Genomic DNA, 14,762 nt, shown 5'->3' with positions numbered 1-14,762 from the left:
TGGGTGAATCTCGGGGTGGGCGTCACTGCGATAAGTAGCTATACAAGATGGCGGTCGCCACAAGGAGATAATAATAAAAAGAAATCCTGTTCATATGATATTATGTTTATGAACGATCTTCTGGCTTAATGCAGGAATCTTCTCAACGCCGGTAACTGCGGATTGAAACCATGCCGGCCGCAGATGGGAACTCTGCGTACAATGCCGGCCCTCATTTACTTCGCGATGTCTGGGCTTTTGCCGGGGTTTCCATTCTGGTAATGATCCTCAGAATATTGGCAAAAATCCGGATCAGGAAGTTCGGATGGGATGATATACTCATGATTTGTTCACTGGTTAGTCCATCTTTTTGCCCCTTTAATCAAGTGTTTTATTCATAGTTGGCTCTGTTAAATTCATCCAGTGTTTGGCTCTTGTTGGGTCCGCGATTCTCACAATAGCTGTTCAAGATGGCTATGGCCAGCCTGCCACTACTGTTTCCGATACTTCCACTGTCATTTTGTATGATTATTTGGGGCAAACATTTGGGATAAGTGGTGGCGTTCTGGGAAGGATATCCTTTATTGTCTTGATAAATGGCATATTGGGCTCCAGAAAAGGATACCGACTCATACTATGGACTCTCGTCGCTGCACAGGTCATTGTCAATATTCTTTTCATTCTAATAATATTCTTACAATGTCCGGGTCATGCGTCTGCGATCTGGTCGGAGTCCGATGACTCTGCCAAATGCTGGGATTTGCGTGTGCAGACATATTATGGGTATTTTGAAGGCTGTAAGTGGTTTGCCCTCTATAGTTACTTTGATATATTCTTTTACGATAATAGCTATTCAAACTAACCAATGAATAGCTTTCAATTCAGCGACAGATCTATATCTTGCAGCATTCTCAACATATGTCTTTTGGAACCTGAACCTGAAGCTCCGAGTGAAAGTAGGGCTTATTTCCCTTCTTTGCCTGGGGATTTTGTAAGCCATACCAGACAAACTATATTATCTCAAAACTAACTAGTACATAGTGCAATGGCCGCGTCGATTGTCAAAACAGTGCAACTACACGTCCTAGCCAGCGCCAATAGTGACCCAACCAAAGCAACCATCAACTTAGAGCGTTGGCTTTACATTGAGACCTACCTCGTCATCATCACAACATCGATTCCATGCATTCGCTCGCTCATTCGGAGACGAAGACAGGGGCAATCGTATGGCAGTTCAGGCAGAAACAACACTAACCAATCACACGAACTAAGCTCCCCGTATATTGGGACTTCGTCCTCGTCGTTTAGAACCAAAACGCGAATGTCGGCTCTTAGTGGGAAGAGCGTATTTGGAGGAAATGGTGGTATGATAATGAATAGATGCGATGATTTTGAAGAAATTGGCTGCGAGGATGAGTTGCCCTCTCGAAGAGCTTATAATCGTAGTAATAGCCGGTATGATGAGGAGTCTCATGATCCGGGAATCACGAGGAAGGTTGATTTCTATATTTCTGTAGGAAGAGTTGATTCTGATTAATATTCTCAAATTGACATGAGCAATGAAGTATGTATACACAATTATCTTCTATATACTATCAATTTTTTTCAGATGCCTTTCGGAAACGGTAACATGATCCTAATCAGCTTCACACTTTTGTTCTCGAGTATTCTTCTTTTTGCTTCTCTATTCTCTTTTATTCTTTAGCTTATATCCGCATAATGAATTATGGATAACTTGAATTTACTGGTATTCTTCAGTAATATAACATATCATCAGCTCAAACGTTTCGGTTGCTGAATTATATAGTGTCTACATTTTGGCAATCCTGATTGGTCATACCTTAGAGGTCTGCGCTAGGCTGTATTCGGTCGTCGCTGGTCGTCCTTTCTGCCTGAGGCTGCTGCTGCCGTCACCCATCCGCTACTGTCAAAAATCGAAGTTTTCCCCAAATACAAACCCATCCTGAAAGGTGAATGGCTTTCTCTTGGGCGCAAATAGTTGGTATCGTTCTGCTGCTGGGTATTTTCTATTTCCGAAACCAAAACTCCTCCCCGATGTCTCAAGGCAAAGCCATCGAAATCGACAAGTAAACATCCATCCTAACCAAACCCCCCACCATCCTTGACTTGCAACTAACTTTCTTCGTTCTCTCAGCGAGGTTGTTTTCAAAGCCCTCACCTCCTCTGGCCCCGTCATCGTCGATTTCTACGCCACTTGGTGCGGACCATGCAAAGCCATCGCGCCGAAAATCGCACAATGGAGTGAAGAGCACACGAACATTCGATTTTTGAAAGTTGACGTGGACAAGATGCGGCAGATTGCGAGTGCCAATGGGATTACAGCGATGCCGACTTTTATAGTTTTCAAAAATGGCCAGGCTGTGCAGACGATTCGAGGTGCGAATGTACCGGAATTACAGAAGGCGATTCAGTCCTTGGCTGCTTAGGCATGCAGAGAGGTAACAAAGAGGGAAGGAAGAAGCATTTGTATGCTTAGATGATACATAAACAGTTTATTTCAAAGCTGATATCTATTCGAGATCAACGCCTTGACGAGGAACCTTTCATCTCATTAATCATTTCTGCGTGTTGAATCTACCCTTTCTCATCAATGGATAAGATACAAGAGCAAACGTCAACCATTTAATGGGCTCTCTACTTCCCCTCCACGTACTTTCCATCAGTCCCATCTAGCTGTGCCTCCAAGACAGCAGACGTTCCCGACAAAACGCTCTGGATAGCGCGAGGTAATTGTTCGGAAAGCTCCTTGACTGTGCTAGCACGGCCAGCCCATAGTTGTCCTCCTGCCGCAGCTTTTGCAATCCCAGGGTAGTCAGGCGATGGCACAAATGAAATGTTCAGATCCTCGTTAGACACTTTCGAACCCTCACCGTCTGGATGTACAAGAAGCAGGCTCCGTCGAGGAGCATTCCAGCCCTTGTTGTTGATGACGATGGTCAAAATGGGAATGTTGTATCGGCGAGCAATCCAATACACTGAGCCAGGAATACAGAAAAGATATGTGCCGTCGCCGACAATCTGACATACGAATTTTCCTTTATTCTTTCCGCCATGTTGGTCGTCGGTGGCCAGCTTAATGCCCAATGCACCACCGCCAGACCACCCCAGACCGCCACCACCACAGTTAATCCATGAATTCGGTAGGCTGCATTGGAGCTGGTCTGCAACAGCAACAGTAAGTGTGACGGCTTCAATAGCCCATATGGTGTCTTCCGGCGCAGCTTTGCGGAGCTGGGCCATGAGGTAGTTTCCATTCAAATAAGCATCATCTCCGCCAGCGGGGACAATGGCTGAATCTGCGATAGCTTTCAGGTTTTGTCGGTAACCTTCCTCAACACGCTTCTGACGGGCATTGGCTTCGTCTCCGTTCAGGGTTTGAGTCAAGGTTGTGTTAGAAGTTATATATTCCTTTATTTGCTTGAAAGCAGTGGTGGAGTCGACCTTGTAGGTGGCAATGGACCACAAGTAAAACATCGGTATTTGGCGTTTCAATGGGTCAACGTCCAAGTGGATGACCTTGGTGGAATCCTTCGGCTTGCATACGGTTGGAATCCACGGCACATCACAATCAACAACAAGAATGAAATCAGCAGTATTGACGGCCTCATGGTTACCAAACCGCAAGCCCAGCCAGGCGGGATGATTAGCAGGGAAACTCATTTCGGATCCCGCAGTGTCAAGCACACGCAGACCCTTGACGGTGTTGGCGAGCGTCACTAACGCATTTACCGACTCGGCATCCCGCCCATTGTACCCGACAATCACAAGGGGCTCCTTTGCGTTGACAAGCTCGTTAGCAATCAGCTCAACTGCGTTAGCTGGCAGAGCTGCTCCTGTGACAGGCACCCATTTTCTCTGGTCAAGTTTATACGGCTCGATCTCCTCCTCCATAACTTCCCTAGCTCCCACCAAGTAGGCAGGACCTTTCGGGTCGCTCATCGCCCACTGCAAAGCCCGGTTTACTACCTGTTTGACATTTTTACCAGTCTTGATCTCACCGGTGTACCGGCAGTACTGCGAGATAATCTGTTTCTGATCGGGAACATCCTGAATCCAATGAATATACTCTGTTCGCGAGCCCCGCATTTCCCCTTCCAGGGTATACGGCGACAGGCCAGCAAATATCAGGACAGGGGCTCTGCCGCACGAAGCATTGTGGACAGCAGCAGCCAGCCCTTGTGTCCCAACATCGACGTGGACAATGACACATTGCGGTTTACCAGTCAGACGAGCGTAACCATCGGCCATAGAAAGTGCAACCATCTAGATAGGCCCGTTGCCACCGGAGATCCTCCGGGGCGGGTGGGGGTTTGTTAGCCTGTAAGCTTAGATGTACACAGCCGAAGCTACCCGCGAGCAGCTTCACGTACCTCGTTGGGACAGGTGATCACGGTGGGCCACTGGTCCTTACGCAGATTCTGGCCACGCACCATGGCCTCCAGGATCGCCGGGTGGTCGGTACCCAGATTGGCGAAGACATACTGCACGCCGGCCTAGAGTGACTTGGTCAGAATGATGGTTGCTTGACCGGGGGCTGATAATCGGATATTTACCTCCCAGAGTGCCTCAAAGAAAGCAAAGGCGGCGGTATATCCCCTGCATTGTTGGTCAGTTTAAAGAATTAGTGTGTCTTCGGTTGGAAAAGGTACATGATGAGAGTTCAGGCAAGCTCGGAGATGTATTTAGGAGATGAAAGAGGTGGTAAAAGAGGTAAAAAGAAGATTTGCCACAGAATTAGGGACCGAGACTATATATCCCTTCGCCAGCCGGACTTCTTTGCGAGTAGCTGTAATGCCAGTTGGGATCAAGAAGCATACCCGCAGGCACCAGATTATATGTACATATGTCGGGCAGGATATTATTGATTGTTGACCCTTGCGATAAGTTGACGCCCTTGTTTAGAGGGTCCCCCCACCTGCCATGTTGTGCTGCGGGGGACCGTCGATCGTCTCTAGCCGGCCATAACCGTGTGTGTCCTTTTGTCAGCTCTTCAAGCTTGTCCTTCATGTACATATGTAGGGTTATGCAGGAAATAGCATGGAATTTTTGAAGGTATTAACCAATCCTAATCATCATCACAATTCGCTCCTTCTTTTTAAACTACCTTTAGAAAAGGAGTGCTAGCCGGGTCTGCTCTACAACAAATCTCCAAGTCGATTACGATTAATCTGCGTGCTTTTGACTCTCCTCAATACCCTAAACCTTTGATCGAGAGGAGATTCCACGTTTATTTGGCATTTCAGTTAGGCTGATGTCTGTTTATTGTTACCAGCCAAACATTTAAATAGGCGTTTTAAAAGTTTTTTGTACCCAAAATGAAGTAGTGCAAGCCTGTATTACAGTCAATATTTGTGAAGCCTTCATTGCCACACACTATCGGACGTCTCCAGATTCAAATATGCCATGTTCAGTCTCCATTTAATCAAGCTATTATATCAATAACTAGAAACAGAAAAGCAGCACTTGAGTACGCCCCAGATAATGAAGCTCGCACTTTTCCCCATTTTTCGTCGCAAGTCAAGTGTCTCTTTTTGGTATGCTTCGTCAAACTTGAAAGTAATATGCTCATTGGCTACCTTAAGCAGTAGTCTAATGCTCTCAGCTGTTTTTAAAAGGTTGTATTTCACAATGAAACATAACTTTAGAGAGTCCAGCCTTTTGTTTAGTCCTGGCAACTGGTGCTGTGATTCAGACCATTCATGCATGGACCTGACGACTAAGCATGAAAACAAAATATACTATTGCGCATATCTCCAACTGACAAACAAAAAGTATTTTTTCTTCTCTTCACTTCTCTGCCTATGTTTCTTACTGTACTCTTGTTCACCAGGCCTGTTTTGTTGCAGTATCATTATCTGCTTTGTATTTAGATATCATCATTATGTCCATCAGTCTCTTGTCTTTTTCATTCTTCACATCAAACTTTCTTTAAGATGTCATCCCCTGCACTATCAACTACCTCGACACCTCTATATCGCGTCTTTCGTGGCCTGAAATCAACCCAAGTCATTGCTACGCCCGCCAATGAGAGAGAATGGCGGGTAACCCTCAACGAGTTCAAAGCCATCTATCTAGAAGGGAAATGGAAGGAATGCGAATCGAAATGTTCTAGGCTACTCGAGGCTTCCAAGGTAATTTTTCACCAGGTCCGATCCATCTATATGTCAAATAGAGAAGGTTTCTGACAATTTAACCCTTACGTGGCAAACAGGGCAAACCGGTCATCTATCCGTACGTACTATTTTTGATCGGTAGCTGCGTTGAGATACACGCCAGAAACATGCATCAGTATTCCGCAGGGAAAGGGAAGAAAATGGAAGAAGCAGCTACCTGGTTTGAGAAGTGCGAGAAAGCGTTGCCACATAGCATAAAGCTACCAGATGAACATAACGTTCCCAACAATGCCCTCCGCACCCCACCAATGTCTCCCAAAAGTGGAAGGCTGAGTGTGACCGACATCAACAAATCTCCTCCGACCGCTTTTGGAGCAAAGAGTCGCTTTGATCCTACACCAAACCGGCATGAGGAACGAGAAAACGAAAGACAATTGGGAGTTGACCACCACAAAAAGGAGAGTCCAGGAGGCCTGGTTTCCTCGATCACGAAAATGATTGATCGAACTCTTGAGTTGCCTTTCGATGAGACCGATCCATTTCTTTCTCTCACACCTGAGGCAGCCTCTCTTGGTGCGCGAATCGGTAACTGGTTAATCCCTCCTGTGCCTCGGTTAACGCCCTCGCCTTTACGTATCTGCAAGGTGAAGTCAGATAATATTCTGGGGGAATCTGCTAGCAAACCTTTTCATTTCACAACCGCTCCATCACTGCAAAGTCAAGATGGTCACGCAAACGGCATCAGTCACTTCTCAATAGAAAATCAAACTCCAGACTTGGAAGTCAGGCCATTAAAGAAGCGAACCAACTTCACATCTTATGACAGCGTGTTTTTTGAAAACTCCATTCATAGATCTGATTGCCGCTATACTGGGTTCGTCGATGATGACGGTAATTCAGAAAGTACAATCAAATACAAAACCTGGGATGAACACATAAAGTGGGAAATCGAAACATCTCAAGGCGACGGCAAGTTTTTGATTGACGAAACTAATGCTTATTCTCCTAGCGCAAAACCGTCACCTTTACGTATCAAGCCAAAGAGGATGATACTCAAGCCTGTCGATGCTTTCAACTCCGATCAGTTCTCTCTCGGTCGTCTACAACGCTTTTGGGAGATTTCGTCTTTCAACGGCATTATTGCGAAAAATTCAGATGCCCAATCCCTGTCTGCTGTAGAACCAACATGGGCATATCTATCTGCACAATATCGAGCTGCATTATCTGCAGAAGACGAGTGTGTTCAAGCTCTAAAGACCCATGTGACTAATTACAATAATCACCTGGCCTCTCTCTCCGCTTACTTACAACGAAATGTGTCCCGCCTACGCCAACTTGCTACGACTATTGATTTCAACCGCACATCGCACATCGAAGCACGCAGAATCCAGCCCACAAAGTCATATTGGAGTTTCTCTGTCAAAAGTAACTCTGGTGACTTCAATGGTAATGACGACTATGACGAACATCGCGACAAACCTGAGATGAAAGCAAACCTTGGCTGGGCTGCACCAGGTACAATACTCAACGAGACTAAAAAGGAAAGAGTCAAGAGATTGAAGGCAGAAAGATTTCGAAATGTTGGAATGCAGAACGAGAAAAGAGGTCATAAAGGGAGGAGCTGGTATTTGGACCTATGCGGTGAGATACTGGATGATATTGAAGGTTTGATGAGAGGTGTCTATTGAGACTGGATTTGGACGATGATATGGTAAACCGGCGAGGATTGAGTGTGGGGAGGGGAGGGGGTTATCATCGTGAAAAAAGTTTGAAGAAGAATTGTAGGATGATATTTGCGCTTCTCGGCGGTATCAAATGTTTTTGAGCATTGCTCTGTGGCTATCGAAGCGATATTACGCTTCGGTCTTTTGGGTGGCATGGGAACAAATTGTGGCTCTAGATGTCGTTGCGGAGAAGGAATGTTTTCAAGCAATTCAAGGATACATATTACATCAATCATTTGAGCGTATACGGTGTTTCCATGTTAAGTGCAGCTTTGCAGATGAGATACCCAATGAACTTCTAATATTTGAATCCTACATTCACTCCCATCAACCGTCTTTGATATCTCTCAACAATTTCTCCAATCTTGACTAAAATCCCTGCTGCAAGGATCCGTGTTTGTTGCAAATCGTCTATTTGCTCCTCGGGTGATGTCTTATTTCCTGTGGAAATCGGTGTTCTCTCGAAAACTTCATTCGTCCACTCCCGCAACTCCATTACCTGGGATGCATGCTCAGTCACTAGGCTCTCCTCCGCCGATGAACCTGCAGCGGTATTGAGGTCAATCACAGCAAGAAGGAGAGATAACAATGCTGGAAGAATGATTGGCTCGCTTGATATTGGCTTTCCGTGAAGCGCGAGGATAAGCGTTAACGTTTCCTGGCTGACGTTTGGCAGTACTGGTGTGTGTGGACCCAGAGTCGATATTACAAGTGTGATAGTTTGTATAAAAAGTCGAAGAGTGTTTGGTGAATTGAAAGAATTGTATCCATTCGAGAATGCCCTTATTACTCGTTAGCTTTGTCATTTGGGTGTGGAATAAAAGTCGAAGGCTAATAACTTACGAATTTGATTGTATCATAACAGCGAAGCGCCCAACGAGCGGGTAAAAAATGCCTTCGCTAAGATCTTTGTGCAAATCCAAGGACACGATTTTTTTCTTCCTCTGCGCTTCACGCTGTCGACGTTGTCGCTCGACCTCCATGCGTGAGGAGAATGTACGTACTTTGAGAGCATTGGGCCCTGATGCAGCATCCGCGGCATCAAGTGCTAATGGTTGAAGAGATGTACGAGACAATTGATTTGTAAGAGCAGAGATCGGAGACTCCTCACTTTCCGCCAAATACATCCCCTGCAGTTTTTGGGGTAGTTTCTTGGATGGAAACTTTTCCTGGGAAGAAGCCGATAATGGAAGACCCATAACCTCGGCATCATCTTCTCCATGGCCGGCAAGTTCCCGGGCTCCCAGACCTAATGCTGTTAAGATTGCAGACCGTTGTGTTTGTGAGAGATCACCATCAAAAAAGGTGGCTGTAAAGAGCCGGCCCATGCGGACCGGTTGCGCCACGACCAAAGCTATCATTGCTTGCAGACGATGTTCGTGAAATTTTGATAAGGAGAAATTATCCTGAAGACTCATTATTGTAAGTGCTAAACTGTCGATATTTTCTAATAGTTCGGTCCCATATGCGGCTTTTCGTCGGATTAGTGTCACTGCGCTCGTTACTCCCAAATGATACCGGTCTCCATTCTCCGTGTCTTTTAAATAGGCGATTAAATCCCGTATATAACTAGAGTCTATTAGATAGTTTTCATAAACTTTCTGGGATGACCTACACCGGAGCTGTTGGTTTTCCTCGTTGGATCAGTGTTGGATCGTCTTCTTCATCCGATGTATCATTGTCTGGTTTCTCGTAAGGTGTCAGATCTTCGTCATCTTCATCATCCTCATTATCCGAGATTTCTTCAATAGCAACAATTTTGGTAGTAGGCCTAGAGATCTTCGATGGTGCAGGCTGGGAAAAGCGTGAGCTATTAATCTCCTTTGTAGCCTTTTCAGTTTCGATCTGGCTGAAATTCTTCAAATACTGTATCGATCCAATGCTGTCTTTTACGTGTGTCAAGTTCATATACCATTCCGCCTCTTCAGTCTCAACTTCGTCGAGATCAAATTTAAGTCCTTTGCCATGAGGGTCGCATAAATTGGATATAGCCATGCTAACAATCATGCCAAACAAACGGGCTCTAGACGACGAAGCCGCCAGGCGGTTTGAAATTGCGTTCAAATAAAGAGCCGATTGTCCCATTATCTTCAATTCTGCAGGCTGTGAACGGTGTAGATATCCAGCAGCGAGCAGCAAAACCTGCGTGTTTGCTAGATGGGGCTTAGCCGAACATATCGGGCTTATATAGAGCTTCTACGCACCTTCTTGAAACTGCAGCAAATCATGCTTGATGTTAAAAGGATCTCCAAAACTACTCAAGCATTGCGTTAGTAGGTCCTTTATAGACTCTAGAAGTAGTTAGAACTTGTCCTGCATAAACCACGTCAAGACAAACCTGGATCTTTGGAGTTCAATAAAATAAGCACACGGCGAAGACCAACGGAAGTCACAAAACTGTTATTTCCCGTCACGAGCCAGCTTTTTACTGTCTCCTGTAAGGAGTCCTTGCTTTTGAGAAAATGAGATAGAAGGGCTGCCACTCCTCCCACAATTTGATCGTTGTCCTGTGCCTTCGCTGAGCCCGTGACAAGATAAGTTTTTTGCAAGTCTTTGAAGATGCTTTGAATGATAGTGACCTGCTCATACGGTCGAAGATCATTGAAGAACAAGTCCCAAGATGGGGAGAGAGTTTCCCTTTCAACTAAACATGTATATAACTCATGAACGAACTTATCTGTATAGCCAAGACTCACAGCACGGCCGACCATGAATGACGTGGCTTTCCAGAAACTTTTGTCATCTTGGCCCGCTTGATGGGCCATATGACCCATGTTTCGACCAAGCCATGCGGCAAATTTTCCGCCTTCCCCTGCCCAAGATGCTAAACTTGAACCTCGTTTCTCTTCTGTCAGGAGCATAGCTTCTCCAATAACTGAAAGCACTTTTCCACCCGCAAGAAATGCGCAAAGCTCTGACCATGCCACCCATTGTTTGCTGCTGGTCTCATATATAGATATATTATCCTGGTATATTCGATAAACAAAGTCCTTTGGCTTCAAAAGGGCGGAAATAAAAGATATGATTTCTTGAATGACAGCTTTTTTACCGGAATCTTTTTCTTTATGTGGTGATGATTTCAGGGAATCGATAGAGATTCGTAGGATTGTCACCAAAGCCCGTAGCCCAGAAACGCTGCACAGGCATCTCAACAGAGCTCCTCTCTCTTTCGAAGATTCTTTATCAAAATTTTGCCAATGGTCAGGAATCGTTTTATTGACTAATGTTCGAAGTATTGGAGCCGCAGCCGAGCTAGCATATCGTATATCAAAGGACCCCCGTTCTTGGTTCTGCTTGCTCGGGTCAAGCCACCGTAGAATCGTATACAAATCCTCTTTTGAAGGACTTGATTGCAGAAGTTCCAAGATGCGAGATGAAGAAAGTTGAGTGTCGGTCTCGTTTGCTGCAACTTGGTCTACCGGCTGAATAAGAGTTTGTGGTAGTGGCGCCGAGACCAGGTCACTCCCTCGAGCCGTCCTGACCGCAGTCAATATGTCATCCATTTTTCGATCCCCGACAAGACATAGTAATAGGTAACGAGAACCCGGAGTCACTCCCTTCTGTGTCAAACACTTGGCAGAAGAAAGTGCTCGCTTCCCTTTTTGGAGAAGAGGGGTCACGTGCAGAGTCCGCAGCCCCGCCCAATGATCTTCCGCGCCGCCTTCCGTCATTGCTTCTAAACACGAGCCAGTACAAGACCAAGTTCCATATCAGACAACAAATCGACCTTGTCTTTTTTTCATCCAGAAAAGCAACTCGCATATTGCAGATTCTGTCAAATTTATTGGCTGCTAAGCCTGTCAAACACACTTTAGAAGCTCGAAGGCAGCAAACAACCCACCCGCCCGCTGTCTCGACAGCTCCAAGTGCACAAGTCACTATCAGCTCATTTCTAGGCTATCATAATTTTCGCTCGCGACATGCCTTCTATTCCAACAAATACAGCAGGTACTAACGTGCGATGGTGAGCTCTCACTCTACTTGAACGTAGGATAGGATATTGTATGCTGACTAATCTGTAGGAAACATCTATACAATGTACTCTGCAAGCCTGGGGCATTCAGTGATACGGACTGGGTACCAGGTCCAGAAACCATAGATGCACTTGAGACATCTAAGATCCTGTAAGTCCATATCGTTATGGCTGATGGGATCAGTTACTGACGATATTACAGAGTAATGTATGTATTGGGCTGAATCATGATATACATTCTTGAATAACAGTAGACAGAGGAGCCGGAGGTCTAGGATGTGAAATTCTGAAGAATCTCGCTCTATCAGGATTTAAAGATATCCATGTTATTGATATGGGTAAGTTCTAGAGACAAAACATCCAGCTCTTACTGACATCCACCAGACACCATAGATATATCCAACCTGAACCGCCAGTTTTTGTTCCGCCAGGCTGACGTCGGAAAGCCCAAGGCGGAGGTCGCTGCGGCATTTGTTGAGAAACGCGTCAAAGGGGTTAAAATTACGCCTTACGTTGGGAAAATTCAAGATAAAGATGAGGATTATTATATGCAGTTCAAACTAGTCGTCTGCGGTCTAGATAGTATCGAGGCTCGACGGTGGATTAATTCGACATTGATAGGAATGGTAGATCCTGAAAACCCCGAAACTTTAAAGCCATTGATAGATGGTGGTACGGAAGGTGTGTGCTTTGGGTCTCACTATGGAAATACTAATATTAAATCCTCTTTGTAGGCTTCAAAGGACAAGCTCGTGTGATTCTACCTACCCTCTCATCATGCATCGAATGTCAATTGGACATGCACGCACCCAGGGCTGCTGTTCCTCTCTGCACTATTGCAACTATCCCCCGACAACCACAACACTGTATTGAATGGGCCCATCAAATTGCTTGGCAACAGAATCGCAAGGACGAACCTTTCGATGGGGATGATCTCAACCATGTTTCTTGGATCTACCATCACGCACTTGAACGTGCAAAACAATTCTCTATTTCTGGAGTTACGTTTCAGATGACTCAGGGTGTGGTCAAAAACATTATTCCCGCAATCGCATCTACCAACGCAGTTATAGCTGCGGCAACGACCTCCGAAGCTCTGAAGATCGCAACCTCATGTAACCCATTTCTGGAAAATTATATGATGTATGCGGGTGAGGAGGGGGTTTACACATATACTTTTCCCGCTGAGCAGAAACCAGATTGTCCAGTTTGTGGCAATTTGGCACGTACAATTCATGTTGACCCTGAAATTTCCCTTGAACTGTTTATCGAAAGTTTGAGTGAGCGACCAGAAGCACAGCTCAAACGGCCCAGCTTGCGGTCTGAGGAACGAACACTCTATCAGCGCTTCCCACCACAGCTAGAAGAACGAACCAGGCCTAATTTGCAGTTGAAGTTGAAGGATCTAGTGTCAGATGGGCAAGAGATCGCAGTTAGCGACACTGCTTTCACAATCGATTTCCGATACAAACTGGTCTTCAACTAGGACAGGCTATAGTTTATAAGGGCAGGAAGTCCATCACAAGAGAACTACTGGTTTGATGTATATACACAATAGAAATGATATTACCAACTCCTTTAGATACAACCAGTCACTTTTAAGCCTGGAGACCGTCTTAGATCTAGGTATATATCCAATAACAAAACAAACGCCGGCTAATGCGTCATCTAGGCATCACAAAGAAAGGAAATTAATGCACCAAATTAGTTAGATCCCTTTTGAGTCGGGCGCATTTGAGCTTGAGCACCTTGACGCTCTCCAAGAAGAGCGTATCGCTCGGGAACTGGCCTGTGCTTTCAATATTGAAGATGAAGTGATCTTTCACGCGACCAAGTTTAACCTTGTCCTTGAACTCATCGTGCCTCAAACATTCCCTGCTAACCGTATCCTTGAATGCATCAATGACAACAGCCTTTTCCTCGCCTTGATGGCCTTCATACCCGCTGCCTTTCTGAACAGCTTCGGCAGATGTGATCTTTTCCAAGCCAATTACACCTCTGGGGAAGCATTTGGCAAATTTTCTCGCGTCATCACCAATGATAGGACGTAAGATACGAATCTCAGGGAGAAGTCGATAAGTGGCTGTGGCGACTGGCGAAAACTTGGCGTGGTCGGCACCAATGCCCTTGATGCAGTGCATCTCCAAGTCGATCTTTTGCCCAGGGCGGAGCTTGGCAACAAGAATGTCCGGATTCACTGGCCGTATTTCATCCTCTCCAGTGAAGTATTCTTCCTGACGACCGATGGGGGTGAATTCAATATCGCGAGCGTACACATGTGCATGGTTGTAGAGAATGCGAGGATCTTCCTCGTCCTTGGCCGCATCCTTGTTCACTGTACATTCGATGTCGAGCTTCAAAACGATGGTATTATAGTCACTTGGTTCACTTCCCTCGGGGTCCTCCTCGGTCGGCTTTTTGAACCATCGCATCCAGCTGAGACCTTCTGTGGAGCCTTTAATAGGGATCAACCCGAGACGAGAAGCGAGCACTTCATCTTGAATGACCGAAGTATTATTTTGCACGTAGACGAACTCAATGGCGAGTGTGGGCACTTCAGCGATCAGAATACGACGGAATGCATTTGCGATAGAAGCATCAAGACCGATGAGCGAGAATGAAGAGTCGTAAGCTTCGTTTTTGTGTAGTTGAACTTGAAACTCCTTGCCGGGGGTCAATATTGTTTTTTCTCAAAGGCGCAATAAAAAAGAATGGAATCCTGAAGCTTACGTTTTTGAACTTTTCGAGAGACCATTCGTGAGATTCGCCTGGCCAGTGTCCTGGGAAATCAGTGGAGGGGATGTTCGTGACTGTCTCAGCATTGATGTTGATTATCTAGCAACGTCAGCACTTGAACGGTGTGTGTTGGGAGTGTGCATATACTACCCTTCGGCGATTGACCTCATCCGTCGAAGCTACAATCCTGGGCGCCATAGCTGCTTGCTTGTCCGT

General features: G+C 45.6%; 7 protein-coding genes across 7 annotated transcripts; 4 read left to right on the top strand and 3 right to left on the bottom strand.

The window, feature by feature from the left end:
• The first annotated feature begins 118 nt into the window (after window positions 1-118).
• Window positions 119-1,544, top strand: BGW36DRAFT_310701 (uncharacterized protein). The gene is made up of 4 exons (XM_046212459.1): window positions 119-335; window positions 404-776; window positions 853-970; window positions 1,021-1,544. The coding sequence occupies exons 1-4, from the start codon at window positions 171-173 to the stop codon at window positions 1,514-1,516; spliced, it is 1,152 nt and encodes a 383-aa protein (XP_046077827.1). The 5' UTR covers window positions 119-170; the 3' UTR covers window positions 1,517-1,544.
• A 490-nt stretch (window positions 1,545-2,034) lies between these two features.
• On the top strand, window positions 2,035-2,426 carry BGW36DRAFT_421773 (thioredoxin-like protein; the record flags this gene model as incomplete). Its single annotated transcript, XM_046219616.1, has 2 exons — window positions 2,035-2,066; window positions 2,135-2,426. 2 exons carry the CDS (start codon window positions 2,035-2,037, stop codon window positions 2,424-2,426), a joined length of 324 nt encoding a protein of 107 aa, XP_046077826.1.
• A 208-nt stretch (window positions 2,427-2,634) lies between these two features.
• On the bottom strand, window positions 2,635-5,405 carry BGW36DRAFT_421772 (putative thiamine pyrophosphate enzyme; the record flags this gene model as incomplete). The annotated part of the gene is made up of 4 exons (XM_046219615.1): window positions 2,635-4,263; window positions 4,371-4,493; window positions 4,554-4,596; window positions 5,383-5,405. The coding sequence occupies 4 exons, from the start codon at window positions 5,403-5,405 to the stop codon at window positions 2,635-2,637; spliced, it is 1,818 nt and encodes a 605-aa protein (XP_046077825.1).
• Window positions 5,406-5,933: 528 nt separating this feature from the next.
• Window positions 5,934-7,837, top strand: BGW36DRAFT_456707 (uncharacterized protein; the record flags this gene model as incomplete). Its single annotated transcript, XM_046221937.1, has 2 exons — window positions 5,934-6,131; window positions 6,212-7,837. The coding sequence occupies 2 exons, from the start codon at window positions 5,934-5,936 to the stop codon at window positions 7,799-7,801; spliced, it is 1,788 nt and encodes a 595-aa protein (XP_046077824.1). The 3' UTR covers window positions 7,802-7,837.
• A 298-nt stretch (window positions 7,838-8,135) lies between these two features.
• BGW36DRAFT_286388 (telomere length regulation protein-domain-containing protein) lies at window positions 8,136-11,340 on the bottom strand (the record flags this gene model as incomplete). The annotated part of the gene is made up of 5 exons (XM_046210410.1): window positions 8,136-8,619; window positions 8,681-9,406; window positions 9,453-9,990; window positions 10,042-10,128; window positions 10,176-11,340. 5 exons carry the CDS (start codon window positions 11,338-11,340, stop codon window positions 8,136-8,138), a joined length of 3,000 nt encoding a protein of 999 aa, XP_046077823.1.
• Window positions 11,341-11,633: 293 nt separating this feature from the next.
• Window positions 11,634-13,399, top strand: BGW36DRAFT_9428 (putative NEDD8 activating enzyme). Its single transcript, XM_046222718.1, has 6 exons — window positions 11,634-11,801; window positions 11,860-11,961; window positions 12,013-12,018; window positions 12,069-12,148; window positions 12,195-12,491; window positions 12,545-13,399. The coding sequence occupies exons 1-6, from the start codon at window positions 11,758-11,760 to the stop codon at window positions 13,294-13,296; spliced, it is 1,281 nt and encodes a 426-aa protein (XP_046077822.1). The 5' UTR covers window positions 11,634-11,757; the 3' UTR covers window positions 13,297-13,399.
• Window positions 13,400-13,501: 102 nt separating this feature from the next.
• BGW36DRAFT_421768 (putative DNA-directed RNA polymerase I and III subunit Rpc40) lies at window positions 13,502-14,744 on the bottom strand (the record flags this gene model as incomplete). Its single annotated transcript, XM_046219614.1, has 3 exons — window positions 13,502-14,473; window positions 14,541-14,645; window positions 14,694-14,744. The coding sequence occupies 3 exons, from the start codon at window positions 14,742-14,744 to the stop codon at window positions 13,502-13,504; spliced, it is 1,128 nt and encodes a 375-aa protein (XP_046077821.1).
• Between the last annotated feature and the right edge of the window lie 18 nt (window positions 14,745-14,762).

This window comes from Talaromyces proteolyticus (genome assembly GCF_021365285.1).
Source record: "Talaromyces proteolyticus strain PMI_201 chromosome Unknown BGW36scaffold_1, whole genome shotgun sequence".
Lineage (NCBI taxonomy): Eukaryota > Fungi > Ascomycota > Eurotiomycetes > Eurotiales > Trichocomaceae > Talaromyces > Talaromyces proteolyticus.
This window is presented reverse-complemented; position numbering and strand designations above follow the sequence as displayed.

What these genes read in the sequence shown, in the direction of transcription:
- BGW36DRAFT_310701 (XM_046212459.1), top strand. Translation starts at nt 171, where the DNA reads ATGCCGGCCGCAGATGGGAACTCTGCGTACAATGCCGGCCCTCATTTA. An exon ending in TTATGGGTATTTTGAAGGCT is followed by an intron (nt 777 to 852) that starts GTAAGTGGTTTG and finishes ACCAATGAATAG; the next exon opens with CTTTCAATTCAGCGACAGAT. An exon ending in CTTCTTTGCCTGGGGATTTT is followed by an intron (nt 971 to 1,020) that starts GTAAGCCATACC and finishes ACTAGTACATAG; the next exon opens with TGCAATGGCCGCGTCGATTG.
- BGW36DRAFT_9428 (XM_046222718.1), top strand. Translation starts at nt 11,758, where the DNA reads ATGCCTTCTATTCCAACAAATACAGCAGGTACTAACGTGCGATG. An exon ending in TATCCATGTTATTGATATGG is followed by an intron (nt 12,149 to 12,194) that starts GTAAGTTCTAGA and finishes GACATCCACCAG; the next exon opens with ACACCATAGATATATCCAAC. An exon ending in GATAGATGGTGGTACGGAAG is followed by an intron (nt 12,492 to 12,544) that starts GTGTGTGCTTTG and finishes TCCTCTTTGTAG; the next exon opens with GCTTCAAAGGACAAGCTCGT.